General features: G+C 41.6%; 1 protein-coding gene across 4 annotated transcripts in view; it reads left to right on the plus strand.

The window, feature by feature from the left end:
* RPS6KA2 (ribosomal protein S6 kinase A2) overlaps window positions 1-21,203 on the plus strand; it is a 183,039-nt gene that overhangs the window by 128,676 nt on the left and 33,160 nt on the right. For all 4 annotated transcript variants that reach the window (XM_083434092.1, XM_083434094.1, XM_083434095.1 and 1 more), the window contains 5 exons: window positions 10,692-10,772; window positions 11,539-11,618; window positions 14,716-14,822; window positions 16,995-17,032; window positions 17,824-17,966. In XM_083434092.1, the coding sequence (XP_083290218.1) occupies window positions 10,692-10,772; window positions 11,539-11,618; window positions 14,716-14,822; window positions 16,995-17,032; window positions 17,824-17,966 (449 nt within the window). The remainder of the gene's footprint in view (window positions 1-10,691; window positions 10,773-11,538; window positions 11,619-14,715; window positions 14,823-16,994; window positions 17,033-17,823; window positions 17,967-21,203) is intronic.

Below are 21,203 nucleotides of genomic sequence, written 5' to 3' on the forward strand. Positions count from 1 at the left end.
GAACTGCAACATGCTGTTCCCCTCCAATTTGAAACCATGCAAGATCCTGCTTAGCTTTGCAAATGTGCTAGCAGTTTTCTTGCTGCACCACTGTTCATTGTAGATGAAATGTTTGAGCTACCAAAATTGATATGATACACAGTATTTTAAACTTGGGTGAGGTGGGAACAGAAGGTAGACGAGGATCTACTGGTAGATTGAGGGGTGGTTTTTATTGATCAGCAAGGGTTTCTGACTAATAATAGTTTAAAAAAGCAAGAACAAAAAGACTCCGTGCACAAATTAGGTTGCTGAAACAAAGAAAGACGGTAAGGATCAGGAGTGGATTTGTGTGCGAAAGTGCTGTCGGATCCTTCTGGTCATAAAAACCAATTCCTGGCTCAGAGGATACCCTGCTCCTTAATTCCAAACTCTCTTGCACCGCCATTTTGAATGCGGCTCTTGTTGATGGATTTCAAGGTTCTAGTAAAAACCCAAGAACAAAACAGTTCCCTTAAGCCTGAAGTTTGCTGCCCCTGTTTTAAACCAAAACTCCTAAGACTTGTAAAAAGCCTGAAATCGTGATTTCAATTGTGCATTTTTTTAGATTTTCTATTTAAAAGCTTTTCATTCATTCACAATAACTCTGGTGTAGTGCTAACTATGCAAGTGCTACTATTCAGTGAAAAATGGCAGGGAGTAATGTAATCAAGGCAATGGTACGGGCTCCACTGCGAATCCATTTCTGCTCTATTCTGATTGCTTTAACGCTGAATGACCCCATTACAACCACTGAGATTGCTTAGCAGGGATTTTAAATCAGAAACCAGCAGAATTCCTGTCAGGCAGCACCATGTCATTTTTTGGCATCAAAGGGCAGTTGTTATGACAGCTTAATTAAAGGTTTAAGGAAGTATTTTGAATTACCCACTCCCAGAAGCACTAAATCAGTTCAGAATTAAGCATGTATTACCATGTCAGAAGTTGAGTGGAAATGCCTAAGTTCTTGTTAGCAATAAACTCAAAGGCTGTTGGCGGGAGCATTGTAACCTAGTCTAATGGCAGTTATTTTGGCTTTTTCTCATTCCCCATTATCCTTCATCCTCAGCTGTATTGAGAAATCGGCTGTTTTTGGTCTTTAGGAATGTGTCATATGAATGACCCTGATGTAGACCATATTGCCATGTTGGCAGATTTCCTGTATAGAAACATATTAATTGGTGTGATTTGATGTGTGTGTGAGAGAGAGGAGGGGATATGGGGAGAAGAAACAACATAGGGAGCTGCCCTAGGCAAGTCACATCATGTTCCCACACAGCCCAGTAATATCTCCTCTGATTGGCTGCAGCTTTAAAGAATCATAGGCAGAGATCTTTTCCATATCAATTGCTACCTGATCCTTTTAGCTGGAAGTGTACGGGATTTATCCTGTGACCACCTTCAGGCAAAACATGCTCTCTGCTGATGAGCTATGGCCACCTCCCAAATCCTTCTTACCTTTCTGCTTTTTCTCCTTTCCTCACCTCTCTTCCCTGCACACCCACTATTCCTTTTGCTTTTATTACTAAAAGCAAGAATCTCATCATAGCAGACCAACATGATGATATTATATAAGAACAGCATTGCTAAGATTGGAAAGAGCACCGTAAGAATACCATTTGCTGAGGTTATTCTGTGGAAGTTGGATTCTGTTACATAAGATCATTGTTTGCTGAGCTATTAAAAGAGGAAAGCTACATCTGTGACGTGAAACTTTGTTCCTAAACTATGGCCATCACTTTATCATTGATTCCGCCCCCCCCCCCCTTGGAGCGTTTTGAACAGATGGTGCTCCATGGTTTGGGGTTATTGTGATGCTGCATCCCTGTAATTTAAGATTCACAAGGAGTAATCCTTTTCTGTTGTATCAGCACTTGTTTTCTAATATCTGAAGGGTATCTTCATAGGACACTGTTTCTCCAGCAATTAATTGCAATTGCTCTGCAAGAAGACAGACGTGAATATGTTTCTGTATCTTATATAGCATTATCAGGATAGTGCTTTTTCATAGCTATGCTATTAGGTCTTGAATGACAAACACACAAAATTTAAAGGAAGTGTTGCCAACCCACAAGGAACTAATGGCCTGGCTAGTTTTGATGCTCCTGGGCCAGATTCCATATAAGAATTGGCTCTGAAAGAGAGAAAGCCCCAGTTTCCCTGCATTTTGCACTAATGCATAAGGGAAGCCCGAAAGCTTATGTGACTGTGCACAGCACCAACCCATTCACACATTTGAATTGGCTGCAGTGCTGCTCAGCCTTGACTTCTCACCTTATCAATTCAATCCTAAGCATGTTTATTTGGATGCATATCCCCTGCTTACTCCATAGTAGGTTTATTTAGGCTTGTTTAGGGTATACATTTGTATAGCACTAAACATGTTGTTATTGTAGAGCACTGTCAGAGGACACCCCTGTATTTGAAGGGCTGTCCAGTCCAAGTCTGCTTTAAAAATAAAGAACCCTAAGAAGAGAGAGCAGAAGGGGCCTTGAAGTTGCCCATCAACGGGTAGCACCTGTGCATCAGACTGAGCAAGCACACACATCACCTGATCGCAATGGTGAGATGTTCTGTATTTCTAATTAAATTATAATAATTGGATGGGGTACAACTAATGAGTCCTTTCATCAGAAACCCCATGCAAGGACTCCTGCTTGTACAACAGAGCTTTCCCCTCTCTCCTTCCCCTGTATCCCCCCGAAATTGTTTTTTGCAGGAGGTCAGGAGAACCACTAGAACAGTACATTGGGGGAGGAGAAGAGGGATCTTTCCATTGGACAAGCTGAAATGCTTGTCCTGGTGGAACAATTGCCTTTGTGCAATGTTGACTTCATCCCATTATTCCTAACTTTGAATCTGTAGTGTATAAAGTACCATTTGCAAATACTGTGCAAATAGGTCTCCTTTGGGTTATGATGCCTTTCCACATTTCCTCTATTTTCGTAATGCATTAGTGTCCAGTTGCAACAGACAGGAAAGCAGCTGGTCCTTCTGAGGCTGTGTGGCTGAAACAATTTTATCTGCAACAGACTTCCCAGGGGAAAAAACAACAACTTGGGAATCAGAGCTCAAGCTTTTGGAGATCTTCTGTGGGGTCTGTTTTGTACTGCTTTCAAGCATCCTGTGAAATTCTCCTTCCTTTGACAATGTGAAGCAAAGACAATTAGAGAGCTGTGTTCTATCCAGGCATGCCTTCTTAAAGATGTTACTTTCAGAGTGGGCTGTGGGTGAGAGAAGCAAAGGCAGAACATGTCAGTCTTCTTCACTGAAGTAACATTCATTTTCCCTGACATTGTCCTTTCATACAACTGACAATACTTTGGCTTTTCATTAGTCATTGTTTAATCTGCCTGTTCCTTAATAGCAGCGGTGCAATGATATAACGATTCAATTTGCATGATCCCACTTTCTCCAGCCTCTGTAATCCTTAACCAAGGGAGCAGTGAGCGTTTATTACAGGAGATGTAATGAGGGAAGGAGGAATTGAAAATGAAGATAAGAAAATTCTAGAAGCGTGGCCTTGTTAACTTATCAAAACAGCCAGGAGTTCTTGTCTTCCAAATGCTGTGTTTCAGCCAGGCCTGCCAGGTTTTTCAGATTCCTGCTGTCAAGGGTGCTTCCCAGGCAAAGGAATGCAGATAGTTAAGTATTTATTGTCAAAGATAACACTTACAGTTGGTTCTTCAGTTGACAAAAGGCAGCAGTCAGTGGGTGGGGTTTTCATTTTTACTACCTAGCCCAGGCTAGAAAGGTCTGCCAGTTGCTCTATGACCCTGTTAAGACAATGTGCTTTTTCTATCTCAGCTGCAGGACTGCTAACCATGGTCCTGAACCAGAACCTTAGTCGTTGTCCAAGGTCCTTGCCTTGCTATCTGATTCGAAATCCTGCGCATACCCATTTCCATCCCTCTTGGGGCATTATCTTCCTTTTGGAGTGTACATCACCATTGACCACGGCACCTATGGCTACTGGGACGTCTTCCCAGGAACCATCAGGTGGCCAAGTCTGTTTCTTTTAAAAGTACATTAAATGAGTTTGTTCTTTGCACAAATGCTTCTATCTCCCCCCAAAATCTTTTCTTTTGGAAACCACACAGTAGGCAGAAATCCAACAGACACATTCTCATGGTGAGGCAAATCATACATGATAAACTGAAGTCACAGCCTCTGTTAGGAACAAATGAGCCAAACATAGCTCTGGTTCACAGAGAAAGTTATAACCAGTAGTATATTTCTCTACACAGGTACATAATTCTCTCAGCCAGAACTGTGTCAAAGAGTCAATTACCTCTTAGGATTTAGAAGTTAGTTAAAGCTTGATGGTTAGGTTTAATGTCTTTATCCCTATGAAATAATCACAGGCTAGTAAGTCTCCTGAATGTTTTCCATTTAGTACAAACCATATGAAAATGTTTAATTTCTAAATCCTAAGAGCTAACAAAGCCTAAAACAATAGACTTATGGGTAAGCTATGAATAATTACAGATCCAGTAGCCAGTGTTTATGATGTAGTGAAAACCACCATCACCAACATAATCTAATATAATTGTAGCTTGGGGACATCACCTTGACCTGTTTCGTAATTGCTGAATGTTAAGTTTCCTTGGCTCAAACCTCAAGACAAGCCATTAGTCTTTCAGTCTGTCTGCAGTATGCAGATACTAATAATATTGGTTTGCTTTGTAGAATTCTTGTAAGGATTTCTGAGAGTCCAAGTAGACATAATATCAAGTGAACTATGATAGGATCCCCCACACCTTTTAATCAGTTTACTTGCAACGACAGGGGGGAATCTTATTGGAGACCCTCCACAAGAAAACAACAACACACCTCTCTGAAACTATTTGACTTATGAGGGGAAATGCATAGGTCCCATTTGAGTACTTCAACTAAAATGATGTCCTCATGTGTACCTGGTCTAAGTAAAGCAACAAAAATAAGAATACACTAGAGAAGAAAATCAAATTAAACACAATGTTATGTTAATTTGTATTGTCTAATACAGAGGGATAACTTGAGGGCTATGGTTGGGATTTAATCTAACATGAGGAAGAACTCACCTGACTCAATAAGATGCCAGTTATGATACACACTGGATGAGGAAATTCCTCTAAACATTTTATAAGCTCCCCCTCAGTATGTTCTTTTAAGCTTTAATGATTCATAAGAAAAGTCCAATCCTTCTCCTCAGTTAGTGAGCCTATCATGATTTCTGCAAGAAGTATGGCCGATTATTATTGCCATTAGGCAACGCAGAGAGTTGGCACCTTCCCAGATTGTTTGTTTGTTTTTAGGAAGGGGGATTTTTTAATGGAAGGTATGTGGCCCAGAAGTGCATATGCTGAATATTAATTCTCTTTTCTCCTGCTAATTCTTTCTGGTTATTCATGTTAGCAAGCCATGACAGAAAACCTAGGAGTGTTATTTCTTTATATAGTCTGCAATTTTCAAAAGTAAAAGTAGCAAATCCTCATCTGTCCCCAAATCATCTCACCTGCCCCCTCTTCTTTTTCATGAGCTCAATCCTTCTGTTACCAGCATCATTTGGGTAACAAATGCTTCAGATGTCAAACAAACCTCTTTATTATAATGATTTGCTTATTTGCTTGTTTTCTTTTTAATAAGACCAAGCAAACAACAAAAGACAAGACCTACATAACTCACCTTACCCTAGCTAGCCCATCCAACAGAGAAAAAAGAAATAACAACAAAAGTGATGTCAGACAGAAATCTTACAAGCTTTTTTTGTTTTATTGTTTCTTAAGTTCATTACTAACAGTGAATAAGTACAAATACAATATTAGGCAAGCTTTGCAGCTTCACAGTTTTTAGTTTTTAGTAAAAGCAAGTAAAATAACCGTGCTAAATTAGATCACTCTCCAGGACATCAGAAGATGTTCCAACACAAACATGGAAATTTTCCAGTGCAAATTAGGAACATTTTCCAATTCAGATTTTTCTGGGAAACCCATGTCATTGGTAGGCTACCAGAATAAGCAGTCAGAGTGGGATATTCCCCCCCCCCCAAAAAAAAGAAAGAAAATACAATAGCCAGGCGTGCAAGAAAAACAAAGAAAAGAGAGGGGACTAGAAGAGAGGTCATAGGGGAAGTGCAGCGGCAGAGGAATTAAAGCAACATGTGATGTCACTGCTCAAATCTTGACAAATATATGAAGAATGTCAGGGTGTCCAAACAAACATAAGGTAGTTAGTGATAAAAAGGTAAAGGTACCCCTGCCCGTACGGGCCAGTCTTGACAGACTCTAGGGTTGTGCGCCCATCTCACTCAAGAGGCCGGGGGCCAGCGCTGTCCGGAGACACTTCCGGGTCACGTGGCCAGCGTGATGTCGCTGCTCTGGCGAGCCAGAGCCGCACACGGAAACGCCGTTTACCTTCCCGCTAGTAAGCGGTCCCTATTTATCTACTTGCACCCGGGAGTGCTTTCGAACTGCTAGGTTGGCAGGCGCTGGGACCGAACAACGGGAGCGCACCCCACCGCGGGGATTTGAACCGCTGACCTTTCGATCGGCAAGCCCTAGGCGCTGAGGCTTTTACCCACAGCGCCACCCGCGTCCCTATAAGTTAGTGATAAGCTTACCTTTTATTCTGGTAACCAGGAGGAAATGTCTATGGTAGGGATGGGGAACCTGTTGCCCTCCAGACTCCAACACCCATCAGCCTCAGCCAGCATGGGATGATGGGAGTTTGTCTGGAAGCGTCTCAAAAGGCATGGGTTCTCCATCTGGGCTCTAGAGAAAGCCTCCCTGTTGGTTTTCATCAGATGCCTTGCAAATGCTCAGCAGATTGTTTTCTTTATGTCGCTCAGTTGGTCTGTACTGTTATTCTGCTGTTCTACTTTTCATGTTAATGTAGTTTTCAGGGTTTGGTCATCTTTTGTAAAGCTGTTGTTTAGCAGCCTCAGAAATTCAATGAATCACTGTTTTAATAAAGTTTCTATTAAGGACCATAACAAACTTGACTGGACAGTGACCTTTCCAAGCTGTGTTATCACTGTAAAATTCTGCTGCTTGCAGGCTTTAGTAATTTTTAATTGGTAGATTAATCAAATAAAGTCTCAATTGATTTGTCAGTGTGAGTCAATTTAAACAAGAAAATTAGTAATTTCTTGCTAATACATTTTTTTTAGGTATCATGCATTGCCACCCAAATACCAATGTCTGCAATGCATCCATTTAGATTTTGGCTGGTTTTACTGCAATATGGGTGGGCAAAGCTTGAATCAATTATTGAGTCTGTAACCCTACGTACTCATACTTGGAAGTAAGCGGCATCGAACTCAGTGGGATTTATTTACAAGTAACCATGCTGTAAATATTTGTTCATAACTTAGGGTGATCCTGCATTCAGTTATGAGTATGTCATCCCTACTGATATCAGAGCGACTTTTGCATGCTCACTCTTGGTCAGGAATACAGACAAAGACTGAACCAATTGACACACTTTGATGCTAAGCACCTATACTGATTTCTTGGTTACACTTTTAATCTTACCCTTCCTTCAAGGAGCTGAGGACAGTGTACATTGGTCCCTCTCCTTTTTTTCTGTACTACAACACTGTGTGGTAGGTTGTGGAAGCAACTTCCTAACCACTCATAGAATCACATAGCTTAGGGTTAACATATTTCAAAAAGTGAAAATGCAGACACAAAAGTTGTTGAACTATTTTTGCAAAACCGCAACAAAATGCCCATTTTGAGCTATTTTTATTTTTTTAGGAAAACGGCAACAATGACACTGACAACATGGCTTTGCCGATTTCCGCCTGGACACTGCTTCCGACTACAGTATTCCGGGTATGTCCAGGAAATTCTGGACGCATAGCAACCCTAACTTAGTTAAAGGTACTATTTTTGCTAACATATGTACAATGTACATATGTCCAATGCAAGTACAACACACACACAAAAATCCAGTAGTGATGCTTTTTGGCAGTTGTTGTGTATGTTAGAGATGACACTTTTGGATATATGCAGCTATATAAGGTGGGTTTAAAGCTGCCCTTGTGTGGCTTGCAGTATGGTAAATGAGTGTGCAAGTCCATCCAAATTCTTATCAGAAAGGAAAGTATCATTGGGACCATATGATATAATCTAATGACTAAAGGTAAAGGACCCCTGACAGTTAAGTCCAGTCGCGAAGGACTCGGGGGTTGTGGCGCTCATCTCGCTTTACTGGCCAAGGGACCCGACTTTTATCTGCAGACAGTTTTTCCCAGTCATGTGGCCAGCATGACTAAGCCGCTTCTGGTAAAACCAGAGCAGCACACGGAAATGCCGTTTACCTTCCTGCCAGAGCAGTACCTATTTATCTACTTGCACTTTGGTGTGCTTTCAAACTGCTACGTTGGCAGGAGCTGGGACTGAGCAACGGGAGCTCACCTCGTCGCAGGGATTCAAACCGCCAGCCTTCCGATCGGCAAGCCCTAGGTTCAGTGGTTTATACCACAGTGCCACCCACGTCCCATCTAATTAGAATCTTGCAAATTCATCTGAAATGTGGTTAAGACATTCCTGCTATACATATTCTGCGTCATTTCTTAAAATTAGTTTGAACCCAATAGACATTCCCTTATTAGATTTCTCTCATGGGCTCTGCTCACTTGATCCATCACAGTCATGACTGTTAGCCCAAGAAAATAAGACTCGTCTCCTCTGCCCTAGCCTCTGACTTTTCTTCTTACTCATTGTGTTTTTATCAAAACTGCATCCAGGAGGTGGTTTTCCGTGAGTCATCCTTACTAGTAACGTTAGGTCTGGACAAATATTTGAATACACTTAGGACTGATCTGTGGTTAATACCTGCTGCTATGATTATATATTGTTCCCCAAGTTGTGAGCAGTTTCAGAAACCATGCTATAACTTTTGGTGAAAGCATAGAAGGTTTGAGAGTGTCTTTGTAAGATTTGCTTTATATACAAATATACAACAAGCAGGGCATAATGGGAGCAAGCCGTTTACTCAGACTAATCTGCAGTCCTGGATCCATTTACCTAGAAATAAGCCTCACTGGACTCAGTGGGGTTTATTTCTGAATTTGTGCAGCCCTCAAAGGTACAACAAAGTTCTAACTAGTAATTCTCAGCTTGCTCGCTCTCTAGCTGTATTTAAAATGTCTTTTCATTGCCTGTGTCTCTTCTCAGCCAGTCAGTTGTTGCATTCTCAAAGCTCTGATGGGTATCTTATTCCAAAATCTAAAGAGTGCTTTCCAGGTATTAGGAGACTGCTGTCACTAGCTTCCATTAGCTTTCACTAGTCAAAAAAAACCACCCTAGACTATTAACAAATAATCACCCTAACAAACAGATAGTTTTCATGGCAGGCCCGGATGCAGTGAAGCTGTGAGTTGGGGGGGGGGGGGAGCAGGTAGCAAATAACATAGAGCCATGTGTTGGACTGAAATTAGGCCACAACTTTATTGACAGCAGAAGAATAGGTTTGGCATAGGCAATGGGCAGAGATTCCTTAATCACCCAATCCACTTGCTGGGTGATCTGCTGTTAGCCAACCAATGTGGGTTCGCCAGTGTTGGGGTCCTCTACAGTATGAACCTCTTCCAGTAGACCCCATTCAGCCAATGGTAGGGGATGCTATGGCTCTAAAACGGGGTTCTGGACAGAAAACACCACACTCTAGAATCCCTTAAGGGGATCCATCTATAGACTTGGGCTGGATGTCCCTTTCTTGTCCTTTGTTCCTCAACATCTAGCCCTGTGCCTCTCCTGCCATCTTCAGTTGTGATGATTGCTATGAGGCAAGTGAAAATCCATGGGACCAAAGCCAGTCCGCCTGTGGACAGAATTCCTCCTCAACCCTGAAACCAGCAACCAACGTCTGTCCATAGCAATGTCATTGGACAGCAAATTCATTCCTGCAAAGCAGCATGAAGTGCAGTAAAAATGAAAGCGTGGGTGGGTGGGAAAGTCTGGCATGACTGAGATGAGGAGAGCAGGTATGCTCTGCCTTTTATAACCCAGCGGCAGACTTGTCTTCTGTCCAGTCCATTCCCAAGGCCCCACCCCTGGGAGCCCTGGGAGCCCATCATGGCAGCTGATTGGCTTCCCAAAGTCCCATTGTCCCTGTCCTCCAGCCAGCTGGAAGCGTACAGAGCTGCTTCTAACCATGCAAGAGACCTCTGATGTTCCCCCGCTGTGCCGTGCTGGGCTGCAAATGGTGCTGCCTGATAAGTTGGGGAATTGGGAATTATTCTACTGCCACTGCCATTCTAGGTGTGTTTCTAGCAAGAAAAATCAAGCTGTAAACTCCCTGTTTATCAAGAAAGGCAAGTATCTATGGCCTGTCATACAAAAGAAGAGTTATGCACCTGCAGGATAGAATTGTATGCACATAAAAAGCTCTTCTTCCCATTTGCACTGGAGCAGCTCACACTTCTCCATTTTCCTAAGTGACTTGGCTCTTCAGCAGAGGGAACCTGCTACCAACGATGGCAGCAAACGGCTCCAGCTGTATGTGCAGCACATGCCTGCCTTTGATTCCTTGCCTGCGTGCTCCGTTGAGGGGATAGCAACACACATACAAAACTAAAACGAGCTATTCATGATTATGCTGCAGCACAGCAGCCGATCTAACCGTACAACGTGAGTCTCTTGAACCGTGGGGTATCCTGATGTTTTATTGTTCTCTCTTTACAGTCCGAGATCGTGTCCGATCAAAAATGGAAAGAGACATTTTGGCAGAAGTGAATCATCCTTTCATTGTAAAACTTCATTATGGTAAGATTTCTCTATAAATCAATTCCTAATCGCCTTGGGATATTTTCCAATGGATCCCTTGCTATTCAAATTCATTTTCTATGTGTGGTTTTTGATTGCCTACTTATATAGATCATATTTATCCAGTCAAGGGTACGCAGTACTAGAACCCTTTCCCCCCAAATGTTAAAAGTGTGGCTGTTACTGTAACAACATGGTGAATACCTTATTTATTTTAAGATCACTTTATTTCTATGTTACCAGCGTACCTGGTCTATTCTACAGGAGGTTCAGAGCGGTATTTTAACCTCCCAACACCATTGTGGAGCAGAATTGCATGAGAGATAGTGGGTTACACTAATCTACCCAGAGACTTGAATAATGGAATGAGCATTAAGTTGCCACCTGCAATATTCTGTCCCCATCAACAGAAGGTGATGGTGATGCTTTTCTGTCTCTTTTCCATCATAGATATCAAGGGAGCGCAGGCAGAGTTACTAGGTAGTCTCCTATCTTGGCACTGACCAAAGCCAGATGTGTTTAGCTTCAGCAAAGTTGCTGCATCAAGTGCCTTCCAGCCATGCCCTGACTGAAAGGCCATTATCTGTGATAATAGACTTTCATAGCTGCTGTTATGCAAAAAGTGGAAGAAGCACCCAATGCCACTATGGTCCCTGCCAAAACAAAACATACCTATTATCCCCTTCCCATAAAACTCCTTCATGCTTTCACTGAACGTGTACAGGTCCAACATATCTGAATATCCTACTGTCTTTTTCTACTGTAGCATTTCAAACAGAAGGAAAGCTATATCTTATACTAGATTTCCTACGAGGTGGGGACCTTTTCACCAGACTTTCCAAAGAGGTGAGTCCAATAGAGTAATGTGTTTTGTTTGAAAAACAAACCAAAGTAATTCTATACTGGTAGCTGTGTCTCTTAGCAAATTCCTTCCTTCTAGTTTCTCATATATTTCGTTATTTTTATTTTCATTACATTTATATTCCACCTTTCCATTAAGGAGCTCAAAGTGGTGGATATGGTTCTCCCCATTACCATTTTATCCTCACAACAACCCTGCAATCCTCTTATCCTGAATACATCCAACACATAGCATCATGGCACTTTATAGCATTTATCTTTAGGGTTCATTTTTATTTGCACTGGATCAAACATGCTGTAATCTGCCCATATACTTGAGGATAAGGCAAGGTCACAACAAAGCTCAGCAAATGCTTTGTTGCTGAACCACACCCTGAAACATCAAGAGTGCATCTTCCCATTTACATCATTCTTGGAGCCAAAGCACAGCAGTTTGTTGGGAAGACCTGCCATGCCCATCAGCCAAGGGTGCCAACGGCTATCAAAGCACCATCTGAAAAGCAATGGAGCAGCTGGAGAGAGGTGCAATGCCTCCTGCTAAACACTTGCTGGCAGCAGAAATGCAGAGCACTGGCCATCCTTCAGTCACAGCCATTTATTCGTTCTAGCACTCAAACACATTTTATACTTCAGACACACCTTGGCATCTGCCACAAAGGAAAATTGTGCTTGTTCCTCCCCATCCCTCTAAAATGTGAATATTCAAACTTCAAAATCAATAGATGATGCTACCAGTTTTTTTAGCCTTGGTACTGACTGTTGGCAGGAAACCTTTTATTTTGGCAGGAAAACATTAATTGCTCAACTGGGCAGAACAGGGGACTATTCCGTTTTTTAAAAACTGGTTTTCTTAGTGCAAAATATTTATATATTTTAGATAGCATTTTCTGTTCCAGTCTTAATTAATTTCTCTCTTTGGGCAATATCCAACCAAGCCATACTCAGAGTAGAGCCATTGAAATCAATGGACTTGTGTTATTTATTTATGCCCTTTGTTTTCAGAGGGTCTTCCTCAGACTATGACGAAGGATGGTGATCATCCTTTCTGTCTCTGCCAATACACAAGTCTGTCTTCCTGTTGCTCCTTCCTTGCTTTGCTGCTGCCTCTTCATTCTTTATTCCTCTTCCAGGGCTGATGGACGTGTTGCTCATTGTCTGGCTGGAAACCCTGTCCCTGTGCAGGTGATCCATGCAGTGGGAACATAGGGAGCTGCCTTGTATGGAGTTAGGCAATTGGCTCTCATAGCTCTGTCATTGCCCACACCGGCAGGCAGTGGCTGTCCAGGGTTTCAGACTGGGAGTCTTCCCCAGCGCTACCCAGAGATGCCAAGGATTGAACCTGGGCCATTGTGCATATAATGCAGGTGCTCTATGACTCAGCTACGGTCCCTTTCCCCAGTAGCATCTCAGTGCTTGCATACCAAAAGCTAATCTTGTGCTAAGCTAAGTCATCACCCGCATGCATTTTCAGCAATAAGCATAGGTGCGAAGTAACATGTTAAGTCCTCCCCTATTGAATGCTGCTTGAGTAAGGGAAGTCAACTCTGCCATGATGACCTGAGTGCACCAAGGCAAAGTGAATGGGAGTACATCAGGCTGACACCATGCGCCACTTAAAAAAAAATACAGTATTCTTCTTTTTCTAACCTGCTCATGCAGCTTTTTGGAGTCTGCTGTCTGGGTGAGCCGTAATGACTACTCAATTCTAAATCCTGCCTGAAGAGCTGTGCCAGCCACAAGAGTCATTGCCTTGAAGCGGATGGCCTTTTAAAGTCACTTCCAGGGAGCAATTCCTTTGACCGTGGGTGAACTGCCTGTCCGTCCTCTTCCTGTGGCTTTCGATATGCTCTGCAAGCAAGGTCATGGAAGTGTAACACACAGCCATCCTGCCATTATCCCCAGAACACAGAAATGAAGTCTTTGTCTTTCTATAAAGAATCAATGTTAGCGCTATTGGGAAATGTGCGGCTAAGCATTATTTCCCTCCCTCTTCTTTCTTTTTTTAAAGCAGGGGCCTACCGGTTGCTCCTTACAAGCATTTAGCCATCGTTCCTTTAGTAATAAGAAAAACCTTCGTTTGTATTTAGTAATAAGAAAAACCTCCTAACATATTAGTTGGGATAAGGAGGATTAATTATAATACTGGGAAGTAGAACTTTACATACGTTGTGGAAACACGGAAATAATGTTGCTGTTGGTTTTTTTTTTTAAAAAAAAGAATGTAGTTATGGATAAAAGCACATTTTCATTTTAAAAATGTAAATGTGGCCTTTTCACTATGGCTCATTTTAGGTTAGCCAAAAGGGCAATTTCAAGAAGACTGATTTAATTCATATTTGATAGATTTGTCATATAAAAAACCAAAAAAAAAACTTGAGAGAGATTGGCGAATAATCAGCCCAGTTCATATGTAATACTAGACCATGGTTATAGTTTGTGGCTTAACTGGAGCAAGACAAACTATCAGCTTGGTTTTGGATGTCATGCTAAGTTAAACCATTACTTTACTCACAGCAACAGAAAGAAGAACAAAGTGGTCACCATCTCTTCTATAGGAACCTACATATTTGTACTAATTGCAAACCAGATCAGTGTTTTGGGGGCGGTCATAAAATTTGATTCATTTTATAGGATACCTACAGACTCCAAAATGACCATCTGTAAGTGGGAAATAACATGACCTATTCTGCTTTTGTTTCTAAGGTTATTCAGCTCTCACATGTTAGCGATAAACTTATTTTGTAAAATTTTCGTTGCAATCATATCCACGCTTCTTAGAACTCATGATTTCTGGGTAGACATGGATTTATGATGGACTGGAACTTTTGGATGTGAGGAACAGGACAGTATCCCAAATTTGATATAAATATAAATGTCCAATATTTGAATTGATTTCGGTAAATCAAAATGGATTTAGCAGAATCCAGTTTTTGGCTTTTGAATTGTTAGCCTGTTTTCCATTTGGCTTATAATCAGTTGGTTTTGTTGGACCAATATATTGTCATAGTATCCTCGCAAAAGTATCGATATAAATAAATCCACTTGTGCATTAAAAAATACTGCTTTTTCTGCTTCTCTCTAGGTTATGTTTACAGAAGAAGATGTTAAGTTCTACTTAGCTGAGCTGGCCTTGGCTTTAGATCATCTCCATGGTCTTGGTATTATTTACAGGGATTTGAAACCAGAAAAGTAAGTTGGGGCAGAAATGCATGTGGGAAGATTTTTAAATGGGGTTACTCTGTTTGGATCACAAAATGCCTGTGAGACCCTGCATCCATTTCCTCATGAAATGTATGTCTCTTGGAGTGATATTCTCATTTATCTGAATAGCTTAGAGAACATCCTGAAAGTTCAGAGGATAAGAAACTGTGTCTATAGTGGGGAGTGAGAATAGGGTGAGTGGGTAAGAAAGCCAACTTGCTCAACTGGGGTGAAAACAGGACACAACTGTATTGAAGAACCAACTTCAAATGGCAAATCAGTTAATATTTAAGATGCCTCAAAACTCTGCTGTTGTTGCAGCAACAGTAGACTAATGCGGTTGCCCCTCTGGAAATTATTACACATTCAAATAGTTTGACATTAGTGGGCAGGGTTGCCTGCTAGATAAAAAACGTCTAACCTAACTCTCATGGTTGTTGTGGCGATTAAACGAGGTGCAGAAGAACCGTGTATTCCATCTTGAGCTCCTTGGAGTAAAAGGTACCCCAAACTCAGTTGCTGACCCCCTTGCTTTTGCCAGGGCCATACCAGCCAATTTTCCATTGGGTTAATAACATCCCCAGGGACTACAATCCTCTCTCCTTCCAGGAAAACTTAGTGAGAGCATACAAGGCAGAAAAACAAATAGCAATTCAGATTCAGTTTCTCCCTTGCTAATGGAAGATATGCTCTCTCTCTCTCTCTCTTCCGTGTTAGAAACAGATAAGGGGATTTTAGAACAGCATTGTTGTCTTAAATGAAGATTTGTTGAGCAGCAAGGATTGTATACTCTTTTTGTGGTGTACAACTCTTATGCGCACGGCTTTGTCAGAAGAAGCAAGCTTTGTCAGAAAGGCAATAGGGAGATAGTAGTTGAATAATAGTAGTGACAACTGTCAGTATTCATTATTCATTTATTCTCCGCAACAGTCTGTTCCCAGCCCACAAATGTTCTACCGAGTATCACTTCCTTTCAAATTACATTTCACTGCAAAATACAACAATGTGGGAGTGAGAGTTATTGTTGCAGTTTTCAAAAGATTTTATTTTTTAAAAAAAAAAATGATAGGGGGAATCACACACAGTCCTTTTTTTACCCTTGCCCAAATGGATGAATAGAAAGGAATGTGAAGAATAAGCTCATTGGATGGGGTGGGAAAGAAGCAAATGGCAAGCTACTTGTTGCATTTTCCCTTTACCTTGTACTCCTGGGGCCCATCCATTAGATCAGGAGTGGGGAACCTCCAGGCCCTTGGGAATCTTCTCCAGGTGCACTTCTCACCAGCCCTCTCCACATCCTCATCGACTGCTTTTGCCTGGCTAGCATGGAAAATAGCAGAAAAAATTACAGTGCCCCACAGAAATCACAGACTATGTGTGCAGACCCATCATTCTGAGCCAGGGATTTTTCAGTGGTGGCTCCAAAAGTGTGGCATATCATTCCATATGATATTAAGCAGTCCCTATTCCTGGATATTTTCAAGCAGACCTTTAAAACCTTGCCTTAAAGGAAAGTAATTGTGGTTGTGGCTCTGATTGTTTGGCCTGGTCTTGATGATTTTCTTAATCCATATTTTTGATGTTGAATTGATAGTTTAATAATATGGTATTGTTTTACTGAGATGTTTCCAAAGGTTCTCTATTGTATTTATTACTGAATTTTATGTGAACAACCTCACAGAATGTTTGAATAACTTGATTGGAACCTTAAACACCCATTTTTAATAATAATAATAATAATAATAATAATAATAATAATAATAATAATAATGGGGCAGGACATTCACATGCAAGTTTATGGATCACTGAAGGAAAATTATCAACGTAATAAATTACACAATGGGATGGTACACTATATACTTTGTCTGTCTTACGGGCACAACTATGAGATAGTGTAATGTTATTTCCACTTTAGAGATGCAGACCTGAGGCTGAGACACGGTGGCTAGTTCAGGATCCAAGCCTGGTCCTCTTCCATTGATCTGCATTTGTTCATGCGGAGACTTTTACAATACACAAATATAAGAGGGAGATTTAATGGACGCCTGTGGTTTTCTTCACACTGAATTGCTTCAGGTTCTATGCACTAATTATGCATCTTCTGACTTTATTTAATATGTTTTCCATTTGTCCTAAACTTTTCTATGCATCATCTTCCAGCATACTTCTAGATGAAGAAGGACACATTAAGATTACAGGTGTGTAGCATCCCCCACACTCCATCTTTTTGCATTCTACCTGTCATTTCCTCCTGGTGATGAATAGCCACTGAGATACATGCTTGAACTTTCACTGGCTTCCTGATCTCTTTTGGCACGATTTAAGGTTTAGCTTTAAAGCCTAATTAAATCCCATCTCCTTTGTAATCCATTGCAATGAAAATTGATAGATGCCGTTCTAATGGCCTTGTTTTCTGATGTTTTAATCTAGGTTTTAAGTTTAGCACGTTGTTGTTTTACTTCTTCTTGGTAAGCTGCTTTGAGAAACTGAAATTAAATAAACAATCTCTCAGATGCAGCAAAGCTGCCCCCTAAATAATAGCAATTTTGCATCAGGTTCAGAAAACGGATAGGATTTGGTGGGTGCTCCTCAGTTGTGGAACTCCTTCCCATTGCAGATTTACTAAAATTCACTCCTTGCCACTGCAGACCACCTACATTGCAAGGCTATTCCAAGCCCACTTTAACTTGATGGCAGCATCTGCTAATGCTGAACCTCCAGGGCCACCAACTGAGCGCAACACTCAAAACTTAGAAGAAGTTTATAAAGTTTATATTTCAGCTTCTAAGATTTACATGCGGCTTCTGGTTTTAAATTCTCTTCCCTTTGTTCATTTCTTGGTTCTTCTAGAAAAGAGACTAATAATTTTTACTAAAAAAAACTAGAGCTGGATCGGGTTCTGTGTCTTGACTGGTATATTTAAAGTGACTGCAAGTGTCTTTATATCACATACTCAATTTCATTCTTTTTCAAATCTACCTTTATTTAGATTTTGGCCTGAGCAAGGAAGCCATCGATCATGACAAGAGAGCATATTCATTCTGCGGGACAATAGAGTACATGGCCCCAGAGGTGGTCAACCGGCGAGGCCACACTCAAAGTGCCGACTGGTGGTCCTTCGGTGTCCTAATGGTAATGAGACAATCCTTATTTTGAGATTGACTACTTTAGCCTGGTGGACCCTTTGGCAGTAGCTGTGCTATTTCCTGTCAAACCATTATTAAGCTACTTCTAAGAAGCACATTTATGAGTTTGAGTTTCTTCACCATCCCCATGATATCAGCATTGGGAAACGAAATCATCTCCGGCACTTATCATTGCTATGAAGCAGTTTTATTCTGAGTGTTTAGTATTTTAGCTTCTTTTGCCGAGAGTCTGCCGTTCTGGCAATTTTCCCCATTGCATCCACCTCAACTGAGGCTGTCCACGCTTCTTTGTACTTCTTTATATATTATCCAATCCCAAGGGAAGGAAAGTAGTTGAGTTTTTGCTGCAGCTTCTATTCATTAGAGAAGCACAGCCTCATAATCCATAACATGCTGTTGCTAGGAAACTGGAGAGCCTTAGTATACTGCCAGATGAATTAGTGCAAAAAGAGAGGTCAAGAAAGAGAGAAATTAAGTAACCCTTACTTGGTCTCCTCAGGATTATGAAGTGGCTGTTCACTTACTCTGAAATTAGAACTTCATATTGAAGGAACTGGAGGCAAAAGATTCCTGCATTGCAGGGGGTTGGACCAGATGACTCTTGTGCTCCCCTCCAACTGTACAATTCTATGATCCTTTATCTGTGTGGGGAGTAAAATGGAGCTTCTCAGTGTCCTACAAGATATATAGACACCAACAGGGTCTGCCCAAGGCGTTTTGTTACCTGAGGAATAGGACAAGATGGTGTCTCCCACCACCATTCCACAAAAGAAGCTAACCAGACTGGCAACTGAACGTCAACAGTGGCAATCTTGGTGGGAAGCAGGCTAGCTTGGAGGGCACAGGGCTGGCTGTGTGCCACACACAACTTTGTCCTTCTCCAATAGAGGGGAACGCTCAAAAAGAATGGCAGGGCATGGTGGCAGCAAACCACAGGCACTCACACTCCACTATCTTCTGCTTGAGGCAGCTGCCTAATTCTGCCTAATAGTAGAGCTGGCCCTGGACACCAAGGAGAAGTTAAGAGACAGAGCTGATGAAGAGTGATTTGGTGTCAGCTGAAACCCCCAGAATATGCTCACATCTATATTTGAATTCTGTTCTGTCTGCGGTGATTACAGGAGACAGCCTCTATATATGCGGTCAGCAGAATGAAGGTCTGTTTTAGGACACATATCATTTCACAGGTTTAACCCCGAATAACATCATTTCCCCAAATCCAGTATTCACCATCAAACACCAGTCACAGGGCCAATTCACACAGTTATTTCCCCCTGCTTCCTTTTTCTAAAGAAGATGAACGTGTCATAATGAGGCAACAAAGCAAAGTTTTTGTGACAATGAGAGTCCAGCTGATGCTCTCTGTACAGCTTTAAGTTTCTTCTCTCTTATCTGTAAGTCACAAAATAACTTTCTGAAAGGATAGTGTGCACTAACCTCTCACCTGCAGGTTGCTGCCGTGTGTCTTATGTGCACAGGTCTTCCTATTGTATTTTGTTTCCTAGCAGGAACTTCATTCTCCTTCCTTCCTTCTGTGTGAATCCCAGTGGATCGTTTAGTCATTCCTGCGCCCTCAGCCTCAAAGAACAGAGTAAAGTGACCTTAAAAAGTATCAGTCAGTATTTTTGTGCCAAAGTGACCTTAGAAAGTGTCAGACAGTACCTTGCAGCAAGCTGAGTAAACTACAGCCATCAATTTTAAATTATCTGGACACAGGAGGAAAGTACTAAAAAGAAAACAAAATTTGTTATATGATTGTTTTTTAATAGACTGTACTCCCTACTCAAAGAGGGTATTGTGTGCAATATTTGCTACTTTTTAGTGATGTTAAATAGAAATAATGTATGTGCCAACTCTGCCCCCACCCTCAATATCTAACTTTCCTGAATGTTCATACATATAAGGTACAGTTAACATTTACAGCCAGAAGGATTCTTCTCCTGTAGTCTCCTCTCAAAATTGTAATGGCTAGTCTGTTACAATTTGTGCTGCAACAAAAAGTTGCAGTAAAGAATTCTTCTGGTCAGGGTTCCAGCTAGCTAGCCAGCCATGCTCTTTTCCAGCACACTCCATTCCATTCTCCTTCCTTTCCCCACTCTCCTGCTGTGTTTTCTACCCTTCCCCTGCAACTGTTAGCATTCTATGGTCAGTTGGCATTCTCAATTCTCATTGAAGTGGGGTTTCTTTTGAAGGGGGATCTCCCTTTTTCTTTTTTCCGAAAGAATGTTTCTACTCCTGCAAATCTTTTCTCTTGTGCACTACATATTTGTGATCCACAGCATTAAGTTCACATGGATGTCATAGTCCTATTTTTTTCTTTTCAAGATGCCTTCTATCCGCATATGATGCAGGTGGAGCTTTTAGTTTTATTTGCATCAGTAGCTTTTGCTAGAACAGCTAGAATATTTTTTCTTTACACTAACAGCAACAAATAGGGACACGGGTGGCGCTGTGGGTTAAACCACAGAGCCTAGGACTTGCCGATCAGAAGGTCGGTGGTTCGAATCCCCGCGATGGGGTGAGCTCCTGTTGCTCGGTCCCTGCTCCTGCCAACCTAGCAGTTGAAAAGCACGCCAGTGCAAGTAGATAAATAGGTACCGCTCTGGCGGGAAGGTAAACGGCGTCTCCGTGAGCTGCTTTGGTTCGCCAGAAGCGGTTTAGTCATGCTGGCCACATGACCTGGAAGCTGTACACCGGCTCCCTCGGCCAGTAAAGCGAGATGAGCGTTGCAACCCTAGAGTCGGTCACGACTGGACCTAATGGTCAGGGGTCCCCTTACCTTTATAGACTGTTGGATCTTGTGTGCTTGATGGAAACTCCAGCTTCATCATTGTGTAGATATGATCTGACGTTTTATTTTAAAATGGTTATAATTTTCAAACATTCATTAAAAAGATGGTTTTCTATCTATCGGCCTACACTGTCAGGTGACTAGATGCTATAGGAGTATAGCATCTAGATCAAGGGAAGTAATAGTGCCACTGTATTCTGCTCTGGTCAGACCTCACCTGGAGTACTGTGTCTCACAGTTCAAGAAGGACACTGACAAACTGGAACGTGTCCAGAGGAGGGCAACCAAAATGGTCAAAGGCCTGGAAACGATGCCTTATGAGGAACGGCTAAGGGAGCTGGGCATGTTTAGCCTGGAGAAGAGGAGGTTAAGGGGTGATATGATAGCCATGTTCAAATATATAAAAGGATGTCACATAGAGGAGGGAGAAAG

This window comes from Podarcis tiliguerta (assembly GCF_965153285.1).
Source record: "Podarcis tiliguerta genome assembly, chromosome: 3".
Classification (NCBI taxonomy): domain Eukaryota; kingdom Metazoa; phylum Chordata; class Lepidosauria; order Squamata; family Lacertidae; genus Podarcis; species Podarcis tiliguerta.